Consider the following 24509-nt stretch of genomic DNA (forward strand, 5'->3'; position numbering starts at 1 on the left):
CCTAACTGGTCAACAGAGATTCTATAGTTCGGGACTGGTTACGTAAAAGGAAAGATATTATCACCCCTTAAACATTCTGCCTGAGGCAGGCTGCATTGCTATTTTTGTCTTAAATTTCTAAATGTTTATTAGTTTATTCTATGATAGTTTGCTTATAATATTTCTGACTCTGGCGCCAGTGAATATTCAACTATGGATAATTCTAACTCTGGCGTTAGTAAATATTACGTAGCTATAAAATAAATTTAGATCAATTTTTTTATTCCCGACTCTAACGCTAGTGAATAAACAAATAAAATAAATTTATTTTATTACGCATTCACTTATTTTTTTTATTTTTTATGTAGCTAAATAAAAACAAAAAAAAATCAATTAAATCAGTATTTTTATTCCTGACTCTGGCGTCAGTGAATAAACTAACAAAATAAATTTTATTTTTCATGCATGCACACATTTTTTATTTTTTTCTACTTTTTTATTTTTTATTTTTTTTAGGTCGGGCCCAACTCAGCTCATGTGGGCTAGGTTAGACCTAACCAGCCCGGCCCGGCCTAAGCCAGTGATCTGTAGGTAATTATTTTACCTTTGCACAACAAATGAAGCTTAATTTACAAAGCGGGGAGAAGGAAGAACTTACCCGGTTTTGCAGAGACTTTGCTAGAATGGATGGGCGAAACTCCTCTCTTCAAGCTTCCTTTCTGCTCTTTGCTCTTTCTTTTTCTGTTGTTCTGTTTCTCTTCCCTTTGATGTGTTTTGTTCTCTCTGCTCTCTTGACTCTCTCATTGTCTCTCTCTGTCCGTTCTCTTCTCCCTCTGCTGGTCCTCTGTTTTTTTTCTTTGTATGTGTTTGTTCACCTTTCATTTTCTTTGTGTTCATCTGTTCGGAGGGTGAAGGGGGTGGCGTACCCGGGGACGAGGTTGGCGCTCATGCATTAGCTGGCCAATGCCTCTCACTGTTTTCGTGTCTCCCTTGCTCTCCACTCTGTTTTCTTCTTTTTTCACCAGCCAGTTCCTCTGTGTTTTCGTTCTTCTCTCTGTCTTCCCTCCCCTCGGTTCTGCTCCTCCTTTTCCTTCTCCTAGTTCTGTGATTCCTCTGTCTCTCCCCGGCATTTTTTTTCTTCTCTGGTTTTTTTCGTCCCTCTCTCTCTGTTTTCCTAGTTTTTTTTAGTTTTTTCTCCTTGGTTCTGTGATTCCTTTTCACCTTTCAGTCCCCTCAGTTCTGCCCTTTTTTCCTTTTTTCACGAGGTCGCCTTTGCCCAGCTTTTATAAAGCCAGCGACAACCTCGATGGTGGTAACAGTCGGCCTCCTAAATGTTCTGTAACCGACGCCTTCAATGAAGAAACGTAGGTGTTGGCTGCCAACGGACGAAACGTCTCTGCCTTTAATGGCAGAGCCGTTGCAAAGGAAGAAGATGGTGAACAGTTGCTGCAAAACGACTTCGTTTTCTAGTTCTAAAGGTTGCTTTCAATTTGGTCCTTGTAATTCTTATAATTTTGCAATCAAGCCCCTGGTTAAAATGTAATTGGATCCTTGCATTTCCGCGCTATTTTGAAGCTGATCCTTAGATTTTAATTTTTGCAATTTGAACCCCAATTAAACCCCAAAGTTTGATATTTCTTTAATTAAGTCCCTGATTTCATTAATTAAATTAATTCCAAGTTTAATTTAGTCTCAAAACTTATCAATTCTCCAATTAAACCCTTGATTGAATTAATTAAATTAATTTCAAGCTTAATTAAGTCTCAAAACTTATTAATTCTCCAATTAAAACCTTGATTGGATTAATTAAATTAATTCCAAGCTTAATTAAGTCTCAAAACTTATCAATTATCCAATTAAACCCTTGATTTGATTAATTAAACTAGTCAAAAGTTTAATGAAATCTTTAAACTTCTAATCATGTCGCCCTTAACCCAAATTTTAATTCATTCTTCATTTTATTTTTCACTTGTTTTTCATCATCATTTTTTTCAGTAAATAAAATAATTAAAATAAAAGGGTAAAAAATTGGGTTATGACAAAGGTTTAATGACATTTTGCTCCTAAACTAGGGTTGTGGCACAACAAGGAATATACTATCAATTTAAGCAATTTTATCATTAAACTATTATATTTTAAGCAAATATTGTCCCTATGCTTGATTTAATAATTTGTAGAAATAAAACGAAAACCCCCATTAATCTATATAAATTCATTTTAACTCAAAAACTCATATTGATCAAAAACAAAAAAAAGAGACTGAATAAGAAAAATTGAGCTTCATTCTATTTTTTCTAGGAAGATGAAAACTCCAAACTACTTCCATGAAGCTGCACTCTCGAAAGACGAACCCAATTGATCTTTTTTTACCAAATTAATATTGCCGACCAACCCCTTTCTCTCTTCTTTTATTCTTTCAATGACTTTCTCTCCTCTTAAACAACATTGTGGGGCTAAAACATGATAAAAATGAAATGTAGGATCAAAATATAAAATTAAGAAACAATATGGATAAAAAAATGCTTAAACTAAAACTTTATGGATCAAACTAAATTTTTCCACATAATTTAACAGTGGGATATGTGTTTTTTTTTAGGTTTATTTTGGTCCTTTTTTTTTTAACAATCATTTTAAATTTTGTCTTGTAAAATTATTCTTTAATTTGAATTCATAATTTTTAAATATACCATGTGTGTACATCAAATTATATAAAAGAAAGTATCATTTTAAATTATTTATCATAAAATTATTCTTTAATTTGATTTCATAATTTTTAAATATACCATGTGTGTACATCAAATTATATAAAAGAAAGTATCATTTTAAATTATTTATCATAAAATTATTCTTTAATTTGATTTCATAATTTTTAAAGACATTGTGTGTACGTCAAAGTGTGTAAAAAGAAGTATTTAAATTCTTTCTTATAAAATTATTTTTTAATGAGTTCATAATTTTTTAAGACATCGAGTGTACATCAAATTATATAAAAAGAAGTAGATGTCAACACATAAAATGGTCATGTAAGAAGATCGATGAAATTGAAAAAAAAAATAATGCTAAAAAAACTTTGTTTCTTGAACTGCACTTCTGTTTATATATAATAAACCATGATTATTATTGCTACAGTAGGCTACATGGGAAAAAAAAGAGAGAGTAAAAAGACATTGTGTTTTAGGTTTTAATTTACTTGTAATATGAGCTACTCAATGACCTGAAACAACAGGAGGTTTAATAACTAGTTACAGTATAAGATTGCATGCAGTGTGTCCATATTTTATACATTGATTGTAATAAAGTTAGTTTTGCTTTCCTCGAGTGTACAAAGTGTTAAATATTAAAAAAAGCATAAAGAACACACGTTTGGAAGCCATGTGTTTAATCACAATTTAATATTACTACTTTTATAGATGTTGAAACACGAAAACGTTTGTTTTTTTAATAAATAAAATACATGCAATAGCTAGATTAATTTAGCTATTGCATGTATTTTATTTATTAAAAAAACAAACGTTTTCGTGTTTCAACATCTATTAAAGTAGTAATATTAAATTGTTAGACGATAACAAAGATTGACATGCATACGTGTGAGTATATTAGTTTTGGAGTCCGTGCTTCACAACCAATATTAAATATTATTGTATATTAATGCAAATATGGTGTTTTATTAGTGTATTATATATGTTCTTTAATTTAATTGTATTATATATGAAAGTATGTTTGATGTTATTTGCAAGTGTAGATTGTAAATAATATTTATAATTAAGCTGATGCAAAAGAAAATGAATTGAAAGAAAAAAAAAATATACAAAAATATTTATAAACTTATACAAAAATATTAGATGTTAGCATATGATCGTGATAGGATCTGCCAAGCAAAAAGAGATGTTGCAGTTAAAAAAATAAAAGTTATGACAAGATTGTTAAAAATATATTTTTAATATGGCATGAAAAATACAAAATAAATTCGGATCGTGAAATCGTAAAAAGTTATTTTTGTATTTTAAAAATGTATTTTAAAAAAACTATAGATTGTTTTATTTTTTTCTTTAAATTATTTTTTGATGATTTGAGATCATTTTCATATGTTTATATGAAAAATAAATTTTTTTAAAAAAAATATTTCCACGTACATAGCAATATTTGATTAACAGTAACCTGACTTGTATTGTTTAAAAATTGAAGTTCATAATGAGCTTGTCCAATTATATACAGACAAAAGATGGAATGTTTTCTCATTCTCTTCAGTCGCAAAGAAATTTTACCCAATTCCATCAGCGAGGTTCAGCAGGGGTATCTGTTCCCGGACACGCACAAAGAGAGTGCAAAAAGATTAACAGTTGGCCTATTTATGCAAAATGGACCCAGGAACTCAAAAGGAGTAAAATGTCCAGAAAATCAAAGAAATCACTTACCAGATGTTGTGAAGGAATATCAGAAGTTCTTTAACATCTGCACACATTGTGTTCCTTAAACAACAATAAAATGAATTCAAAACTCATTCTCGTGTATTGTAAGAAAAGAAAAATTGAACGCAACATGTGGAAAAGGCAGAAATATTCAAAGGAAGCTGGTAGCTTCGTAGATTAATCATGCAGGGAAAAGAAACACCTTCGAGACAACAGCTAACAACAGCCTGCACTGCAACCCCACCTAACCTATGCATTCAACTAAAATCAGCCGAATCAGGTGATTAAATATTATAATTTTACCATAAAAAAAAAAAAGCCACCTCGATCCCTCGCCCCTTTCCTTTTATTCTAGCAGGTTGCAATTAATGAAACCAAGTTTTTATGCAGAAAAGACCAATAAAGCAACTCTGCTTACACTGTGCGTATATATATACAACTTATGATCGCTAGTCCTGCGGTAGATATTGCATATTCCATCATACGACTTCTCTTCTCACTATCGACGTGCTTGCTACAACCCGATATATATACACTGAACAATAAGAGAAATTAAGGTCCTGCCAAATATTGCACGAATCCTATTTATTTCAAGCCTTCTAGTTTCTTTTGTTCCCCTGGCCTCGGATCAACTTGTATAATTAGTAACAAATCAATCACTGCTCTAACGCCTAAGCACCATTGTGCTAAGAACTCAGCCACCCGAAACTCCTACTTTTCCAGCCATCAACACCGAAAAAACAATACCGAAAACACTGGACTGAAACTAAGAAAAAAAAAACTTGATTACCCGTTAGAAAAAAATCTATCACGAAGAGATAATTCCAACCACTCTAATCCTCTCTCCATCTACCAATATAAGGACATGACAATGATAGATGATAGAAAATATTATGATGAATACTTAAAAAATCTACTGCAAAGAATAATTGAAGTTTGATAAGATTTGGAGAGTAGATTATAGATTTCACAAGCATGCATCTGTTTATAATTATTCACACACACACGTAATTAAATTTGTTTTCTGATTGCAAAGAAAAAAAATGCATATTAAGTTTATTAATTTTGTAATTGGTTTCAAAATTACAACACACTGCACATATCAAATCTATATTCTGATATATAATATATTACGTACATTTATTTTATTGTTAATTTCAAAATTAAAATACTAATCCATACCCTGCAACAGATGATGTATTCGTGAATGTCTATATATATTCTGACGTTAATTAGAAAAAAACAGCATTAATTCCTCTGGAAATCGCCCTAGAATTTACAAAAGTACTGCACATTATTTTCACAAGTCAGAACTGCACTTGTTATTCTCTTCTGGGTAGCTGATTGGTTCACACTGCATGTGGAACCCTAAGCAAATTTAGACTTTGCCCAGCACAATTTATACGAGTCAATCGTACAAAAACTATGCTATATATAAGAGATAACGTAGCTCCCTGCAGATTTATTAAGCTGACCCACAATGTCATCCAGCCAACCGACCATGTCAACTTAGCTGCCCCGTGATTTTTCGTCGCTTTTCAGATATATCCTAGGGTTTCTTGGGCATCAATATTGTGCCTGTTGTTATTTATGCAAATAGTTGCATTCATGCGCGTACTTGATGTGATGAAAGATCCATCATTTGAATAATATAAGGGTCATTTTCATTTAAAATCATTCATTGCTTGTCATCTTTCGTGATTTTTCTTGTGTTGAAAATCTTTTTCATGATCTCATTTTCATTGTACTCTTATCAGATAGGATCTGCATTTCTAATTTTAGCTAGGCTAATAATGCCTTTGGACGCTAATGAAGATGCTATATAGGAGGGCCTTGAAGTAAAGCTTGGTATGTATCTTCTTTTTAAACTCTAATTTTTGACGGTATTGTTAATTAGACGATGATTCTGTTAACTTTCTTTAATTTTTTATTATGAAAGCAATCTTGTTTTCTTTAACGGTGAAAAAAAAAAGGAAAAATGAATTAAATGTGTTTTTGTAGAATTTATATTTTTATGTTTTTAACTAAATTTCTTTTATAAATGTTACTTTCACAAATAATCTTCAAATATTTTGAAGGTGGAAAATAATTTTTATTTTCTAGAAAATACAGATTTAAATCGAAATCATCTCAAAACAAAATTTTGAAATCCCTAAGAAGGTCAGTATAGTTATCAAAATCTTTGTATACGTGAATCTAAAATTAACATTTTTTAAGCTTGGTAATTAGGTGTTATGCATTTCAACCATGTAAATATTTTAAGAATCATATATACTAAGGTCAGGTAGATAAATTATATAATTTTTAGGGCCCCAAAAAAACTTGGGACAGTTCCAAGTTAGCTAGTTTTTATTTTTGTTAATATTCAATGTTTAAGAAAAATTTTAAAAATCCTTCTTGACTTCCAAAATTTTGATTTTAAATTAGATTCATTTTTTATCAGCACATATAAAAACTCACAGCTCAAAATACCAAAATTAAATATTTTTAAAGGGATTTTAGTCAATGATCGAGTTACGAATTTTACTTCTTTTTTTTTCTTATTGAACTTGCTTTTTAAATCGTGATAAGTTTCTTTTTAAAGAGCAATAATTATCATAAAAAAAACATATTTTTTTCAAAACAAAATAATAATAAATGAACAAGTTTCTTTTCTCTCCTTAATTCAAATGATTGAAATTTTTATTAATTTTTATAATAGCCTTTATTATTTTTATTCAAAACAAAATGTTACAAATAAAAAAGATAGGTTTTTATAAAAATGAGTAAAAATTAAATTAATAAAAAATATTAATTCTCCTAATAGAAGATATTTACTTTTAAGAATTTTAATTGTTTGTTTTTTTACAAATATATACATTTTAACTGCAATAGCACTAAATAAAAACTGATTTTGAAATTATCATGCGACATCGCATGAGAGAAAATTAATAAAATATATATAAAACCCCATATTTTCATGAGTTATTGAGTTTAATATTTCTAATGTCCCTTTGTAGTCATAATGTAGATTGTGGAGGGTAGTGCCACTAAAAATAGAGTTTAAGGTATGTTTATCAAAGATGACTAAGATTAGTACGAGTTAATTTTATAGTTAACAAAATAAAATCGAAATGGTTTTGCGTTGCATTTTATCATACACAATACATATGGTTGACTTATATATATATATATATATAAAGTTGCATATTGATAAATCTAAATAATTAAAATGGAACCAAAAATTCCTTTAATATAGATCTAAAAAACCCTTTAAAAAAAATAAAAAAAAACACTCAAGAAACATGAACTTGGATAAGGATCTCTAGCCCACACACCAGGAACATGGGCTCAAGCAAGTATCCCGAGCCCATGCTCCTATGGGCACTGTGCAGTGCACTGGGTGTCCACCCAGTGCATAAACACCCAACTAATGATGAGCATGCACACGGACACGCTTGTGAGCTCAGATTGTCACACCCAAGCCCAAAATGTTTGGGTCTATACAGCACACATGAACCCACTTTTCATCTCTAATGGGCTTGGCATCTTGCCCGAGCCCAACACTTGCTGTGAAATTTTTTTAGACCTCATGCAAGTCCTTCGGTATGTATTTTGTACCGATACAATACGTATTATTTTGAGTAGAATATAACTTAAAATATTATAAAAATAAAATTACATTTCAGCTTCTTCTCTCCATAAAAAAACAAGATTCATGAAATATAAATATATCATGAATTCTTAAATCAAAGATTCTTAATTTTTTCTTTCTTAATATTTTTAATATACATATTTTAAAAATTTATTTTTTTAAAATATCATTATATCTTTTCTCTCTATAAAATTATTTACTTTACTGTCGAAGAATTATAATGTACCCATCTTTTACAAGTATCAGCTGGTTATAGTGTCCCCGAGTTGAATTTTGTCGGTGAAGCAGAGATTCAAAGCAATATTTTTAATGTAGTTGTATGTCTAAATCAAAGGTCACGTGGAGTAAAAAAGAGCAAGTCATCTAGTTGAGAGTGAATAATAACGAAAAAAACGATGTGAAATTATTAGTAATGCCTCTGAATAAAAGTTGTCATGGTGGTTCAAGAGGGATAACAGAGCGGCAATTAAACATATGCATGCGATCATTTGATTAGTGACAGTGGTTAGAACATTTATGATCATCATTGTATATATTTAATCCCCTTTTCAATTTAGTGTCATGGGTACTGTAATTAATGGTGTTAAATTTGTCGGGGTACAAACAACACAGTGGGCAATGACAGTTTGTAGGACAGTATCGAAATCAACAGTGTAGAAAGAATCGACAGTAGAGGTTGATGATGAGCCTAGACAATGGATAGTCCAAGGCTCGGCGAAAACACTACTTGCACGCATGACAAGATGCATAGGCAATGACAGCGTGTATCGAGAATGACAAATTCAGCAATAATGCATGTCTAACAATTTAGCAGGATATAAGTTGATGTTAAACATAAATTTTGATTTAAACGACAAACAGTCCAAGGCATGCAAGCACGCCTATTCTGGCAGCAAGTAAGTTGGCAGAGTAGTTGGTTTGTTGAGTGATAGACCATGAAAGATGCGACAGTTGGGGCAGTTATTGGTAGTTTACTGTTTTGGACAAAACTAACCATATATGTTCCTAGTCTTTAGGGATAGTTTTTGTTGTAATCTTTCATGTATGTAGTTTTTACATAGGTTGTATACAAGTGTGTAGTATGCAAGTTATATGAGTAGGCAGAATCATTGTGTCATAACACACACAAACGAATTTATGTATTTTTTTTGTTGAGATTAATAAAAGATTAGGATTTCTTCATGTAATTCAATCAGTGTGTTAAACTGTGCGTATCTTTTGTACTTGTCTTGCAACATGGGATAGTGTAAGGGAAATCTCTTAAGGATAAATATTTAGTTGTTAGACAAATACAGGTGAGTTAACAGAGAGAAGGTTGAGTTTGGCAGGGCTGGACGACCGCATAAAGGCTGAAATTTTGACAAGAAAATCGGCCTTGTTTTCAATCTTGAATAGTGCATGTAAGCCAACAATAAAGGTATGAAGAAATTTCTTTATAACCATGAAGCTATTTTTGCATAAAAATACCTCATAGCGTAGGTCTGTTCAAAGAACAATACCAAACAAATGATAGGCTTGGAAGACAACCTGTGTGCTTACACACTTTTGTTTTAGGTTGATTATAATAGGTAATTAGAACTACTAGGGAATCACCTGGAAAAACCACTCCTTGATCCTCCACCAAGCAAGGAAGTGTCAACTAATTAACATTGCTTGTCATTAGAATTTGGATTTTATTAAAGTAAACTACAAAGAGAAGGAAGAACCCAAAACCCACTTGTCAACGCCTATATATAGTGCCATCAAAAAGGAAAAAAAAGTTCCATCACTATTGATCTGTCCTTCGGTGTGCCCAGATATGAAATTAAGGTATGTAACTCGTAGTGGATAGTCTTTGTAAATCTTGAATTAACCAACAAGCCTCAAAGTATTTATTCTTCCTTAATTTTGTAGAATCAAAAGGCAGAATTAAAGCATATAAGAAAATCTAGCTTGGCCTCTAAGTTGTTATAAAATATGCTCGTTGATCATAGAAAAAAAATGCATAAGATCCAAGAAGAGAATAAGATGTTTTAAAATTTGTCTTGGAAAAAAATGTCAAATAACATAACAAATCATATATATATATATGGTTTGATCCCATGTCTCCCTTTTAATTGATGTTATGATGCAATTTGCGTACATATATTAATTTAGAGAATTCTCATAATAAAAAAAAAGGTAAACAATATTTGATGCTATTTGTATGCCAACAAGAGACTATATAAGAGAAAATAAAAATTCTAATATACAGAAACTTACACGTCAAATAAGATCTATTGCTCGCTACAAAGTGCTCTACTCAAAATTCACACATATTTCCAAAATGCTATCTAATTTCATTTATTTATTTTTTGTTCTTTCATTTTGTAGACACTGAGCAAGGAAGAAAATGGACCTTTACTATGTCCAATAGCTGTATTTATCTCACGTTTCTCCCCATGAAAATGTTGAACCACAACACGTAAATCCTAAGCTTCTCTGTGGTAGTTACCATGCTGAAATAAGCCTTCACTTTCCCTGGGGTGTAGAGAACATAAACATCCATAGCAATATTTGATTAACAGTAACCTGACTTGTATTGTTTAAAAATTGAAGTTCATAATGAGCTTGTCCAATTATATAAAGACCAAAGATAGAATGTTTTCTCATTCTCTTCAGTCGCAAAGAAATTTTACCCATTTCCATCAGCGAGGTTCAGCAGGTGTGTATCTGTTCCCGGACACGCACAAAGAGAGTGCAAAAAGATTAACAGTTGGCCTATTTATGCAAAATGGACCCAGGAACTCAAAAAGAGTAAAATGTCCAGAAAATCAAAGAAATCACTTACCAGTTGTTGTGAAGGAATATCAGAAGTTCTTTAACATCTGCACACATTGTGTTCCTTAAACAACAATAAAATGAATTCAATCTCTTTCTCGTGTATTGGAAAAAGAGAAGGAAAAAAGAAAAATTGAATGCAACATATGGAAAAAACAAAATTCAAAGGAAGGTAACTTCGTGGATTAATCATGCAGGGAAAAGAAACACCTTCGAGACAACAGCTAACAGCACCCAACACTGCAACCCCACCAAACCCATGCGTCCAACTAATATCAGCAACAACGACACTTCTCACATCGACACATCACAGTCATGGCAGAGCTTTAAGATCAATGGTGAAACGAAAACCACCCATCAACCAGTGTTTTATTTGCCAACGTCGCCTCACAATTTATATGTAATCGCTTGTCCCTTCCACACCCGAACAGAGCTGGCTTAGAAACCTTCATGGCCGCCATAAAAATTGAAAGAACATCTGCAAACAAACTTCCCATTAATATCCAATTACAACTCTATCTTCATAAGCAGGCTTCCTGAAATGTGAGGGCTTCAGGCCATCCCTCGAATCCTAGCCCAACCCACCACCCTATACCATTGGAAGAGGCAGTTATTAGGCCACGTAAACAACAACAATACAGAGGGCGTCAGAAATTAACCTGAAAACCCCGTTCGCAACCCCACACCTAATCACCGACAAACTTCTCCATGAACCACGGAGCGGACAAACTGCAACAAGTCGAAGGGAAACAAGATAGCAACTTGGAAAGGAGTTGTTTGTTTGTACGATAGGGTATTTTTTAAAAAAATAATTTTGGTTTTGAAATATGTTAAAATAATATTTTTTTATTTTTAAAAATTTATTTTTAATATCATCATATTAAAATGATTTTAAAATATTAAATAAAAATTAATTTAAAATAAAAAATTAAAAAATATAATATTTTTTTAAATACTTTTCAAACATAAAAACAAATAATGATAGTTAAGCACGCTGCCAACTAGGGAAGGAGATTCATTGTTAGAATGAACCGACCCAATTGATTAGATTGAGATTTTTTTTGTAAAATTAACACAATAAACATAAAAATTTAATAAAATAATATTGATAGAAAAAGATATAATAAAACAACACAGTTTTATCATATTCCTAATTTTTAAACATAATAAAATAATTATAACACTTTAAAATAACAATATTTAATAAACATGTCACTTCGTAAACACAAAATAATCAAACGATGCGCTTTTTTTCCCCCTCAATCAATCCACCGTTTGAATACATGCATGAGCTGAAATGAACCATTGCAGGTCACAGTAAACGGTTGCGTCACCTGATTGGGCCGATTTTTTTTCCTGAGCGAGACATTAATTATTATAAATATTGACCTCGGAGCCTAAACGGAATGTTATCAGGATTTTCACATATATTAAATATGATGTCAACTCATTTATTTTTACTATGTTAGCTGTAGTCTTTTTATTTCAAAAAATGTAAAAACAATTTAAAAAGGATAAAGTAGTAAATTTTGATTCTAAATTATTTGACCTCTTAATAAAAAAATAACAACTTTCTTTGAGAGACTGGGGGGGTAATAAATAATAGTAAAACCTAGGTAGTAAATGTGGATTTCTCTTTTGCCTTAAGTGCATGACAGCATTGTTGGGTGATTAATGTTGCTAAATGCGAATTTGATGTTGAAAAAAGTGCTAAGGGCACATCCTGGTTGTCTATTTCACAGCTTTTTTTTATTTTATTTTTTATTTTTTTGCATGTGTTATATATCCTTAAATTCCAAAACCCTCAAAAGGTAAGGAAAACCCACATCACCAGCAACTTCTAACTCCCTCGGACACCTCATCTTCTTGATCTCCTCGCACCCCTAAATCCTTCCCTGTTGCTTACCAGTTACCAGCACCTGCTGCACATAGAACCAAACGACACAGTTTCAAAACCCACTCCTAAAAGCCTCTTTTTTCACTCAGACATGTATAATAACAGTACTCTGATAAGGTTTTTCACTTTTGGGATTGAAAAGCTAACACCAAGAAACCAGAAACTCAGGAGTCAGAATCAGCAAGCATGCCAATTGGGTCACATAGCAACAAGAATCCATAACCACCGCGCGTTGAATTATTAGCCTTGCAAGTTCCAACTCTACATCCACTTCATAAGAAGAAGAAAAGAAAACGACCCGACAAGATTCGAAACGATCCGTGGTGGCCCGGTATTATTGAATATTGATGGTGGGGCGGAGCTCCTTATTTTTCATCAGATTTCTTTTCGAACCGAGCTTTTAATCAGATGACTATGATGTTTGCTTGATGGTCAAAAGGTTGGGGGGGGATTCGAAATCCGTGGTGGCCCGTTATTATTGAATATTGATGGTGGGGCAGAGCTCCTTCCTTTTCATCAGATTTCTTTTCGAACCGAGCTTTTAATCAGATGACTATGATGTTTACTTGATGGTCAAAAGGTTTTTTTTTTTTTTTTTTTTTTTTTTTGGGGGGGGGGGGGCTCTTTTGTATTAAAAAACAATAGAAGGAGAGTAATATTCTGTTATTTAGAAAGGCGATGAAACCGTGTTTAAAGAAATTTTAAAATTTTTTTATTTAAAATAAAAAAAAATTATATTTTTAAATTGTTTTGATGTACTGATGTCAAAAATAATTTTTAAAAAATAAAAAAAATTATATTTTTAAATTGTTTTAATGTGCTGATGTCAAAAATAATTTTTAAAAAATAAAAACAATTTATTTTGATACATTTCAAAAGGAAAAGCACTTTGAACAACTACTAGTACCACAATTCCAAACATGTCCTAAGTTAAACACCGAGCTCATGGTAACATGCTAGGTTCTATTCTTGAGTTTAGCCAATCACTAAACTTAATCATAAATGAGTTTTTTTATTATTTTTTTCATTCTTTAATATATATTTATTGAGAGTCCTTTAAAATATAATTATTTTTTAAAAAAAAATATTTATTTAAACATTAGAAAGTTTTCAAATTCATCAAATGGAACCTTTTGTTAGTATCAAGCATCAATTATCAATCATATTGGCTAAAAAAATTAATCAGATCGCCGGAATCAAGAAATTAACCGATCAAATCACTAAAATAAAAAAATTAACTGATTATTCAAGAAATATATCTTGTGATGCCTCATCATTTTTGTTTGTCTGAAATTTGCTTTCTTGCCTTCTACAAGAAATGGATAGTTTTGATATTTCATATACAGGAAAAGAAAACGAAGGAGGAAAAAAAAGAGGGGGGGAAGCCGTGTCAATATCCCATGATATTATATGTTAGAGCCTTGATGACAGAGGAAGAAAAGGAAAAAAGAAAACACCAATCATTTCAAAAAAGAAGTGGTTGATTGAATCTCTTATTTATCAATACATTAAAATATTTAATTTTATACCTGGAATATATATCAAGGAACAGATTAGCACTTTGGAAGAAAAAAACAACTAGAAAATCAAACATACAAACACGCTGCATTCATTCGTACTTAACCTACAAATAAGACTTGGTACTACTGCAGACAAAACCCTCAAAAGAAACATGAAGGCTTGCAACCATACAAAATGCAAGTTCCAAAACAAAGTGATGATAAATGAGAGAGGTCGCAGAGGAGATTTCTTTACCGACGTAGACATTAAACCATTAGAGATTCATCTCCTCGATGGAATAATAATTTGTACGAATATCGATTGATTAAAGAAAGAAACCTGTGTTTGTGTTGCGGTAGATAGTCAAAGAATCCGAATGGAAGGCCGAAAGTGGAAACCCACCTGATCATATTCCATGATGATTAAGGCTGTTGTGAGAAGCTTTTGTTCGTGTGTTTTAAAAAAAATTAAAATTTTTTTATATTTTTTTATTTTAAATTAATATTATTTTATATTTTCATATCATTTTAATATATTAATCTCATAAAAAAATATTATTTTGATGTTATTTCATAATTCAATACTTATGTAACTTACGCCACACTTATCAATAACTCAGTTAATGGCCTGCACTATGCTTTACAGGAAAGAGGAAACACAAGGTTTCAGAGTTCCATTCATATCCCTTCCAGCTGGTCATCATAAGCTAAAATGGAGGTCAGGAGACTTGATAATGGAGCTGCCACGCATGAGGTTAAAGGCGAAGATGATGAATGTGGACGTCCTTCGTAGTCATGAGGACTATTTCACGTAAGATTTAAGAGCCATATACAAATATGACTCTTTTATGCATCGAATATTTGACAGTGAACAAATTGACTATGCCTACCAAGAGCAAGAAGATTAGAATGCTTCTTCCAAATAATAATCCAAACCCAGTTGAGAAAATTCATAGTTATGCAGCACTCCCAAACATCAAATATATCAACGATGGCCTCAGGCTTTGGCAATTTTACCCGTGTTTCAATTAAGCATTTAAGATATTTTTTTTAGATTTTTATTATTATTTTTTATATCAGCACATTAAAATTATTAAAAACACTAAAATAAAATTCATTTGATATTTTTCAAAAAAATATACTTTTAAAAAATACTTAAAAACAAAAATTACCTAAACGATACTCCCCTAATGTTCCAGGTGAGGAGAACGTTGAGGAGAAGAAACTGTACTCTCATCTGTCTTTGAGAGACTGACAGCCTGGGCTGATCATTCCTGCTATTCTTCTAACCCTTCCTTCCCTGCTTCCTTTATCGATTGTTGCAAGATGGCATTCACTCCACTAGCAGCCAATGGCATCTTCAGTCACAACTACTGTAGTTTTTTCCGCTTTTAACAGCATAGAAGATGATGTTCGTTCTACTTATCATGAGAGAAATCAGCTGCAACAGTTCTGCAATCGATCCCATTCTTGTTACTAACTTCAGCATTCCCACTATTTTCCAATTGATCAGGCAGTGAAAGAACCTCAAATGAATTAACCAGTTGAATTTCCCTACCCTTAAATTTGGCTTCTCAAGAATCACTTTCGAATTTTTCCCAGGAACCCACTCCTGCTTATGCTCCTTATGAGGGCCTCCTCTAATACAGTGTTGATCATTATTACCAGGGACCGAGATTAGAAATGTTTATAGAATCCCAAAAATAAAAATAAAAAGGTGTGGGTTTCTGCCTTCCAAACAGACCAATCAAGAAGTGAAAATATAAGCTTCCAAAGTGACCTGTTGGAGGTTTTGGATTCATGCAGACCAGGGTTTGACTTGTTCTTTTATAATTTAATGCACACAACAAGTAGCTAATTTGAACAACCTAGCACCTTTTAAAATTTCTATAATGTTCGCCCTTGCAACCTGATTGAGCAAGAAACAATCACTCGCAACCTCAATACAAAAGGGCAAGCAGAAAGATCCATCAATTATATCAAACACATGAAGATCCAATACAATGTAAATTGTACATTTTCTGTTTTAATTGGCCGGCATGGCTTTGACTTTTGACTTGACCAGGAATCCATGCTCATGTAATTCTCTTTCTTTCTCTAACACCTAATCTATTTACAGCCACACAGGAAACAAATCAATGAGAAAACAACAAAACCTCATCAAGTACACAACTCACAAAATCTACTACTTGAAACAACAGTTCATGGTTTATGTTGAGCATAAATTGATGAACGAACAGCATGATGAGAAGAGAGAACTTTTCCATTCACAAGAACTTGCTCTGTGAAATCCACACGAACTGATTTGAAATTGTAATGCTGTTTAAATAGACACAGAAGCAAAATCAGGAATCAGATCATCATTCATCATCATCAGTATTGTCATTAGAAGGAAAGAGCAAAATATTCCAAGGGATGGAAATGTGTCGTCAAAGTAGAGCAACTGGTTTCAAAATGACGTTTTACTACCAAAGGGTGATGTATGGTGTTGCACCCACCCAACACGTTCATGGTTTCACTATTCCAACCAAATGCCTATTTTTGTTCTACTTGATCCTTCGTCTCTTCCCTGACAAACTTCCCTTGCCTTGTTGTCAAACACCCATCTAAATGCTAACACTGCTACCATGATGTACCACATATTGGTCAATGCATGAATATCATCTAAATTCTTTAGGCTCGCATCAATTTTTTTAGCCAATTCAAAAGACTAGCTAATGTAAGCCACAACCTGTTACTTGTAAAAGATATTGTGAGGAGATGCCTTTTTCCCTAGAGCACAGTAAGATTTTGAGTAAGAGAAATAAATCTAATTTGATGGAAACTTCATCAGAGCTAATAACTGGAGAGGCTGGGTCAAATATATAACAGGGTGGCAGTAATGACAGGGCTTGCCTAGTGGACGTGGGATTTTGAGCAGCCAAAACAAGACTGAATCAGAACATCAGAGCAGTAAACAGAGAGGCTGAGTCTGATATCTAATAGGTCAGCAGACATGAATCAAGAGTAGCTATCAAACCTCAACCTCAAAGCTTGTGGTGACTGGGTTGATCCTGCATCCTTGTTATTCCCACGTGGATCATCTCAACTCTCCACAGGACTAAAGCCCCAAAATATACCCATTTTCGAGTCTAAATCAGAGTGTCAAAGCAGCATACAGTGAGGCTGGGTCTAGATCAGCTGAAATCAATCAAGAGTAGCTATCAAACCTCAATCTCAAAGCTTGTGGCGACAGGGTTCATCCTGTGTCCTTGTTAATTCCACTTGGATCATCTCAACTCTCCTCAGAACTAAAGCCTCCAAATATACCCATTTTCAAGTCTTTCACCATCACCACCACCTCGAGCAAAAACCTTAACCTTAAACCTTTGAAAGAACATAACAATCATATGCTTAACCATTTACACCTAGATTTGGTAAATTGTATTGCTGCAGTGTTTGTCTATTGGAGAATGAGACTGGGAGAGATTCATGCAATTGGTCATTGATGCCTGCATCATTTATTTGCTAAACCTGGTATTTAACATGCAAATACACCATGGAGTTTAAAAAAGGGGTTGAGAGAAATTTTAAGAAACTGGGTCAAGACAGAATACTAGAAAGAGGAGAGAGATTTGCGCCCTGATAATGATGGGAAGACCAGCTAGGGGACTAAGGCAAAATCAACGTAAGAAGGAAAGAAATTATGCAAGTGACTCTAAATTGTAAAATTATGATCATGAAAGTCATGGGTGCCAACATCTGCATCGAGTTAATAAAGGAAGATACAGAAGCGTTATTTTTTATGCTATAAAAATCTAACTTTTCTCTTTCCATATTCAGATGGTTATTAAAAAAACAGGCAGTGGAACAATATGCTTTCAAGGCATGCGCGATTCTGGATTGATGTCTGTACCAAAATGAAGAAAAATGCTCTAAATATGAGAGATAATATACCTTTCCCTTCCAAGAAAAATCAACATAATGGTAATAAGGCTCCAAAAGTGTTAGCTGATCTCCTTCTTTTATCTGTGAGCAGAAAGAATTATCATCAGCAGTAATATATTTCCGAACAGGTTCTAAAGACAACAGCAGAGTTTTTGTTTGCTTAGTGCAAGATTGAGCTCAATCGGCTTATCAAGTCTCATGATTTTGAGATTTACAGGAGTGTGAATTGTTACTGATGTAAGGGGGACCTCTAGAATACATTGGAGAATGCTTACCAGCCCAAACACCCCTTCCTTTTCTTTACTCATTCAACACATACACAGATGATCTGATGACAATAGCTACCTACTTTTCAGTTATGGCTTCCTCCAAAACTGAGTACAACTTGCTAGAGCAAGTTGTCACAAAGAAATGATGCTCTTCTAAGAAGAAGACGAGGAGATGGATTTGATCAAATTTTTGAAATTTTTCCAGAACAAGCAACAGCTTGAAAGCATTGATTAGATGTCAAATAATTAACTGAAAAAACAATTTCTTGGGAATGAACCATCAGGATGTGGATGGCCTGCTTAATACTAAACCAGGGAGAGACTTTGTCTCAGTGGGGGAAAGCAGTTCAGAGGATACTCTCAACTGTTAGAAATGGGGGGAAATGATCATCTAGAGAAGGGTATCATAATGGAATCATCCCTTAAAAAACATGTTGCCCCAGAAAAAAAAATCAGCTGCATTTCTTCTATTATTGGCATTTTCACAAGTAATGAAGAACAGATGATTTAAAGAGTGTTGCTATCTGTCTCATCCTCCATGCTTTGCCTGAAGTTTTGAAGGCAAGTTTGGTAGTTCCTGTTTTTCCGTGACTGTCCAACCAAAGAATATTCCTCATACTATACTGTATTCCACTATTCATATGAAACCTAAACTCTCTGAGGATTATTAAAACAGTAGAGAAGAAGACTAGAAAGATAAGATGGAAACACATCGAATGAAACAGGTAACTCTTACTGCATCATTGCGCATCCCATACACTGATAGAACAAAGCATATTTGATTAGAATCACACACCAAATAGTATCTGCAGAGAGAAAGAGAGAGAACTATGAAACACTGAAAAGCAAAACTAATAATGTTTCACTGATAAAATAACACAAGTTGAATCCAAGAGTAGCATGGATTTACATAGGTGGTTATGGAAGAGGCTTACAGGGGAGTGGCATTCTCTTGCTTGACAAAGAAAAGCACTTTTCCCACTATTGCTACTGCTCTGTTCAGGCCCTCTGACAACTGATCTACAGAGGCTCTTTTATACGAAGAATTCACTTACAGGTGAAAAGGCATGCAACAATGATTAGTACATTCCATTTGAGAAAGGAAAAAATGCATGATCACTCGGAACTGAAGTGTACCATCAAGAAAAAACACAAAAGAGTCAGGTAACTTACAATTAACAGCAGCTAGAGATGATGCCAAAGAAGGAAGTCGTTTAGTTCTAGCCTGGCCCTATAAATTCAAACCTCAAAAGAATCAGCTGAATCTCAGAAGAAAGGGAGAGAGCGCGCGCGCGCGCGCACACTTTAAGTGAGATCTGACATAAAGGAAAGGTTAACACAACTTGCAAAGTTAAACTATGATTTTTGAGATTAAATTGTTACATAAAATCTTCTTAGCTTCTTGGTTTAAGCAAAGCACTCACAAACGTAACTAACATTCATGGATTCCCTAATCCTCTTTCTGTTTCTTATCCCTTATCATTATTTTTACTAACACAAATACTTTAAAATGACAGGCGAAATCATGCTATTAAGAAAGAGCATATTAAAATTGCAATGAAGCGGCAACTAAGAGTGCCATGTTTCCATAACAACTAACATAAAAAAAATGCAATACCCTCAACAGATTCTCCAACTTATCAAGAAGATTAACCATCTTTTGAACCTCCTCAGTAGCATTGAGACTAGGATCCTTCAAGGCAGCAGCTTCAAACCCACTAAGGGCCCTTTCATAATTCTCTAGATAGTGGTTTACCTGCAAAGAGGAATTCCTTAGATGGTATTATGGTATAAATAGCTGAGCAGCACTTGTCACCTGAATAAAAATTTGGAAGCTCTACCTAAGCAATGGAATTGTTAAGTCAAATTCACCATTACGCAAGTGAATTTATTGCTCTTGTTAAGTCTTCATGAAGTGAATTTATTGTTCCCTTGAATTTTCAAGCAGAGCCTACAGTACTTGTACATTACCAAATATTCTAGGAGCATCCTCTTCAATCTCTCAGTTTCTTGCATACCAAAAGGAAAATGCTCATGGAGAGTTTTTGGTCACCAATTCAAAATAAGTTTCATTCCGCCTACTAAATTTATTAATTCATCTTTCTTATCCTTTCACCTAACCATTAGAAGCCTAAAATTAAAAGAGCTTTTGTTGCAGTTTATCACCAATGTTGATCAGTGATGCAGATGGAGATTGGTATATGCATTTCAAAGAAAGATTACACATTCATCCCATGAATTTCTAGAAACTTCAAGACAATTTCATCATTTGAGAAAGTTGTTTCTGATCAATCAATTAAGTGAGGAATTTTTAACTTACAGTGGCACAGTTGAAACATAGGTCTGGATTGGACTTCATCCTCTCATCTTTCTCCTGAGATATATTATTAACTGACTTAGTAGAGGACAAAATTCACAGTAGCTGATCTGAAACAAATTAAGAATCTACTCAACAGAGACTTGTAGAAAATACAAAATGCTTGTAAGCAATGCAGAACAAATCATGATTCACAAATAATCACTTCGTATAATCAACTCCTATTTAAAAAGGGGTTAATTGGTCCAAACATCCCTTCAACAGGAACTTAGTCATTAACTTCTAAATTTGATTTTGGTCACAATACTATTTATTTTTTTGGAATTAACAAACTAAAATCAACATGTGATAGCCATGTGATTTGTCCTTTTAAAGGACAAGGTACAAGATCATATGGAACAATGAGTAAGATTCTGTTTGTTAATGAATGGAAGCCTCATAGAGCATTCCAGAAAAAATAGTGCAAGGATCAAAATCAAGAATTTAAAGAGTTAGGGAACAAGTTCCTTCTGAAAAAAAGTTCAGCGGAGGTTTCAATCAACGTTCAATTAATCTTTAAGAGATCCATCATTGATCATCAAATGGTTTAAAAAAGGAGACTTCAGAGTCTCCACACTTACAGCATTTTGGTATGCTTTTAAAGACTGTAGGAGCTTGCTGTGATCCCATGCCCCAGTCACAAAAAAACTTGTCAAGCATGCATTTCCAAGGTTGTCTGTAAGAAGATGAAACGATGTCACAGGAAAATGGTACAGAGGCTAACATAATCACTAAAAAAGAATTAATTTACAAGCATGTGTGGCCAGGGGCAAGCAGCATAGTCATCATACAAGAAGAAATGCTCGAAATCAGTAACTACCCTTCAAGATTCAGCTAGTGATACAGATGGCAAGCAAACACCAGACATATACCTTCGATTTTCATGCCATTACAAAATGTTGAATATGTTGTAAGAACTGGTAGATTATAAACAAATATAAAAAATTTTGGAAAAAAAGCTAATGATATGAGTTGATTTGATTTGATGTAAAATCTTACACCAAGAGTTTCCATCCTTGACATCCAAAGTGATCGCATCCTTGGCATGTTGAATGCTTTCCTCAACAATTTGTGCCTGATTTTCAGAACCTACATCAGGGGAAGAAAACTATAGTAAATGTCTGTATTCAAGCACGCTAAAGTCAGATTACAAACCTTTTCCTTGCAAGTTTTCGGGCTCTGAATTTAATTCATTAATTTAGGGCTGTTGCTCAAGTCCTGAAGGCTGGCAATTAACAGAATTTCATGGTCTTTGACAAGAAAATACATGTTACACAAAGTGTTTTTAACTCAAAATTGTCTCAAAATACATCCACTGCAGGGACATTAATTTGTGAAAGGATTTGACTTTTCAGCCACATTAGCACTTCCAACCTATAACCAGCTGACAGTATGATGATAGAAAATGAAACTTCAAAATCATTGAAGACATTTTGATTGCCAAGAAATTTTGTCCACCGCTAAGGCTTAGATAAAGTGTTATAACTATTCGGCAGCTACATGTGTCAGATACACCTCATGATGTGTGGGTCAGAACTACCAGCTTAATGAATTAGGTTTTTGGAGGTTAATACAGTTAGAAGACACGAGGAAAAAAGTGAAATGCGGAATTAAACTAATTGCAATAGAATTTACCATTCAACTCATCTATTTGGGCCCAAAACTAAATATGCACGTATTATAAGTGGTTATAATGATGTACTATAATAATAATAATAATAATAGTGCAACTAAATCGTACAATAAACATTCATGTCTTTTACAGTTTACTTGTACCTAATGATGAAGATGCATTCTATCTTTCAAAATAGTTAAACAAGGTAACTTAAAGAGATACAAAATCATTATTCTAGCTTTGGACTACAAGAATAACTATGAAACATATCAATAAGACCCTTCAATTACTTTTGATCATGCTGTGATGATATTTTTTATGCAATTTTCTTTGTAACATAATCTTCAATAAGATCATTTAACTATGCAATCGCCATTAAAATAACTAGGAAAACAGGTATCACTTTAGCAGCCAACCCATCTCATTCTATCAAAAGTAAGGTAATTAGAATCATGATGTTATCATGAGTGCATTATATTTTTTATCAAAGCATACCAAAGATGCAGGGTTTGTCTTGATAAATTATGAAGATTGAAAAATTGCACCATCAAAGCTCTGGAACATATAAATGAGCAAACCAATAACAAATCCTATGTATGCTTTTACAAAACGCCAGAGAGGGTAAAGGTTTAAAGAGGGTAAAAAGAAGGAAATAAAAAAACTTGAAATCCTTGCCTTGGGCCATTCTTCTTTCAAGCATTGATAACAGACAAAGTATCTTCTTGTTTGCCCCCTGCACAGCAGCCAGCAAAAATATCCATCAGTATCCTAACATCAAGCATGATAAAAGGATTAAATGTTTGTTAAAACTTATAAAACCTAGCAATTGAAATCACAACTAACCTTACTTAGTGCAAGATTGAAGCAATTTTTTGCTGAAGGTAAATCTCCCTTCTTCCAGATGCAGTTTCCCAAACACAGCCAAGCATCTGCAAGTGATGGATTCAACTTAACCTGGGAAATGAATTAAGTCAGTTCCCAACAATGGACCTCAAACTAAGCATTATTACACTCAAAACTAAATGGAACTCACAGCTTTAGAGAGGTGGTCCTCAGCTTCTTTATTGTATTCAGGTACTACATCCAACAACTTGCCTCTCAGATATTCATATGTCGCTCGTTGCACAGGTGATTTCCTATATTCTATGAAAAAAACAGTTTTTTCGCCAAACATATCAATGAAAAAATTATGATACACTTTGCAGAATGAAGGCCAACAACAACTAATTAAACATGCATCAATTCCACAGGAACTGAAAAATTTAAGAGTCAGAAGGTCTTAAAAGAAGTGGAAACTGCAGGCACATTCATCAAACTAGGAGACATTATTTAAGCAAGCAAAAGAACAGTCTTTATCATCACTAACCAGTACTTGTTTCCTATTTGTTAGTTCATTAAATTGAGAAAGAAAAGGAACATTTTCCAACAAGCACTGTTCCATGAGAGGGGGGGAAGCCTCCTCAGTACCCATATCAAAAGATACGAAGAGATTTAATGATCAAGAACAAGAGGGTCATTGAAATTATCACAACCCTTTTCAAATTTCCGATCAACAAGCACAAAATCCCAAGTTCCCAACATTCGATTGAACAGGTATATTTTTTTTATTATCAAGATTAACGCGAGAGAGAAAGAGAACCCACCAAGAGGAATGGAATCGAGGAGGTTGAGAGAGAGATCGGATTGGGATTGTAATTTGGAGATTTTGTCAAGTGGGTTTGGTGGGAAATATGTGTCCCTCAGAATGTAGAGATCATCTGCTGCTTTTGTGGCTTTCGCCCATATATCTTCTCCTTCTCCTTCTCCTTCTCCTTCTCTCACTAGCCTGCTGCCGCTGCTCATCTTTCTCTCTCCCATGTCTACTACTACAACAGATCAGTGTAAGAAGGAAGAAACAGTGGGACAACACACCAAAGTGTCCTTGAATAATACTCTTGTATATCCACGACGTCGTATCCCTAAGCTCAAGAACTATTTTTCCTTTCACATCACAGCAAACCTATATCAAGGATCGAACATGAGACTCATTGATAGTATTAAAAATCCTAATCCAAACACTATAAATTGTTTTTAGTTGGGCACCGTACTATTTATTTAGATTGGATTCATAAATTGAACATGTTAT

The 24509-nt window shown here is 33.3% G+C and overlaps 1 protein-coding gene across 2 annotated transcripts; it reads right to left on the reverse strand.

Moving 5' to 3' along the window:
* Nucleotides 1–16172: 16172 nt before the first annotated feature.
* On the reverse strand, nucleotides 16173–24490 carry LOC133697859 (uncharacterized). 2 transcript variants are annotated; one of them, XM_062120669.1, is made up of 13 exons: nucleotides 24028–24490; nucleotides 23418–23527; nucleotides 23228–23338; nucleotides 23060–23117; nucleotides 21769–21858; nucleotides 21351–21445; nucleotides 20734–20787; nucleotides 20032–20169; nucleotides 19587–19644; nucleotides 19349–19463; nucleotides 19150–19219; nucleotides 18154–18225; nucleotides 16173–16326 (listed from the first exon to the last, which is right to left on the reverse strand). In XM_062120669.1, the coding sequence occupies exons 1-13, from the start codon at nucleotides 24239–24241 to the stop codon at nucleotides 16315–16317; spliced, it is 1197 nt and encodes a 398-aa protein (XP_061976653.1). In that variant the 5' UTR covers nucleotides 24242–24490; the 3' UTR covers nucleotides 16173–16314. The 2 variants fall into 2 exon arrangements, with proteins under 2 accessions (XP_061976653.1, XP_061976652.1); XM_062120668.1 differs by having other exon boundaries at nucleotides 16173–16536; nucleotides 24028–24487.
* Between the last annotated feature and the right edge of the window lie 19 nt (nucleotides 24491–24509).

This window comes from Populus nigra, chromosome 6, assembly GCF_951802175.1.
Source record: "Populus nigra chromosome 6, ddPopNigr1.1, whole genome shotgun sequence".
In the NCBI taxonomy this organism is placed as follows: domain Eukaryota; kingdom Viridiplantae; phylum Streptophyta; class Magnoliopsida; order Malpighiales; family Salicaceae; genus Populus; species Populus nigra.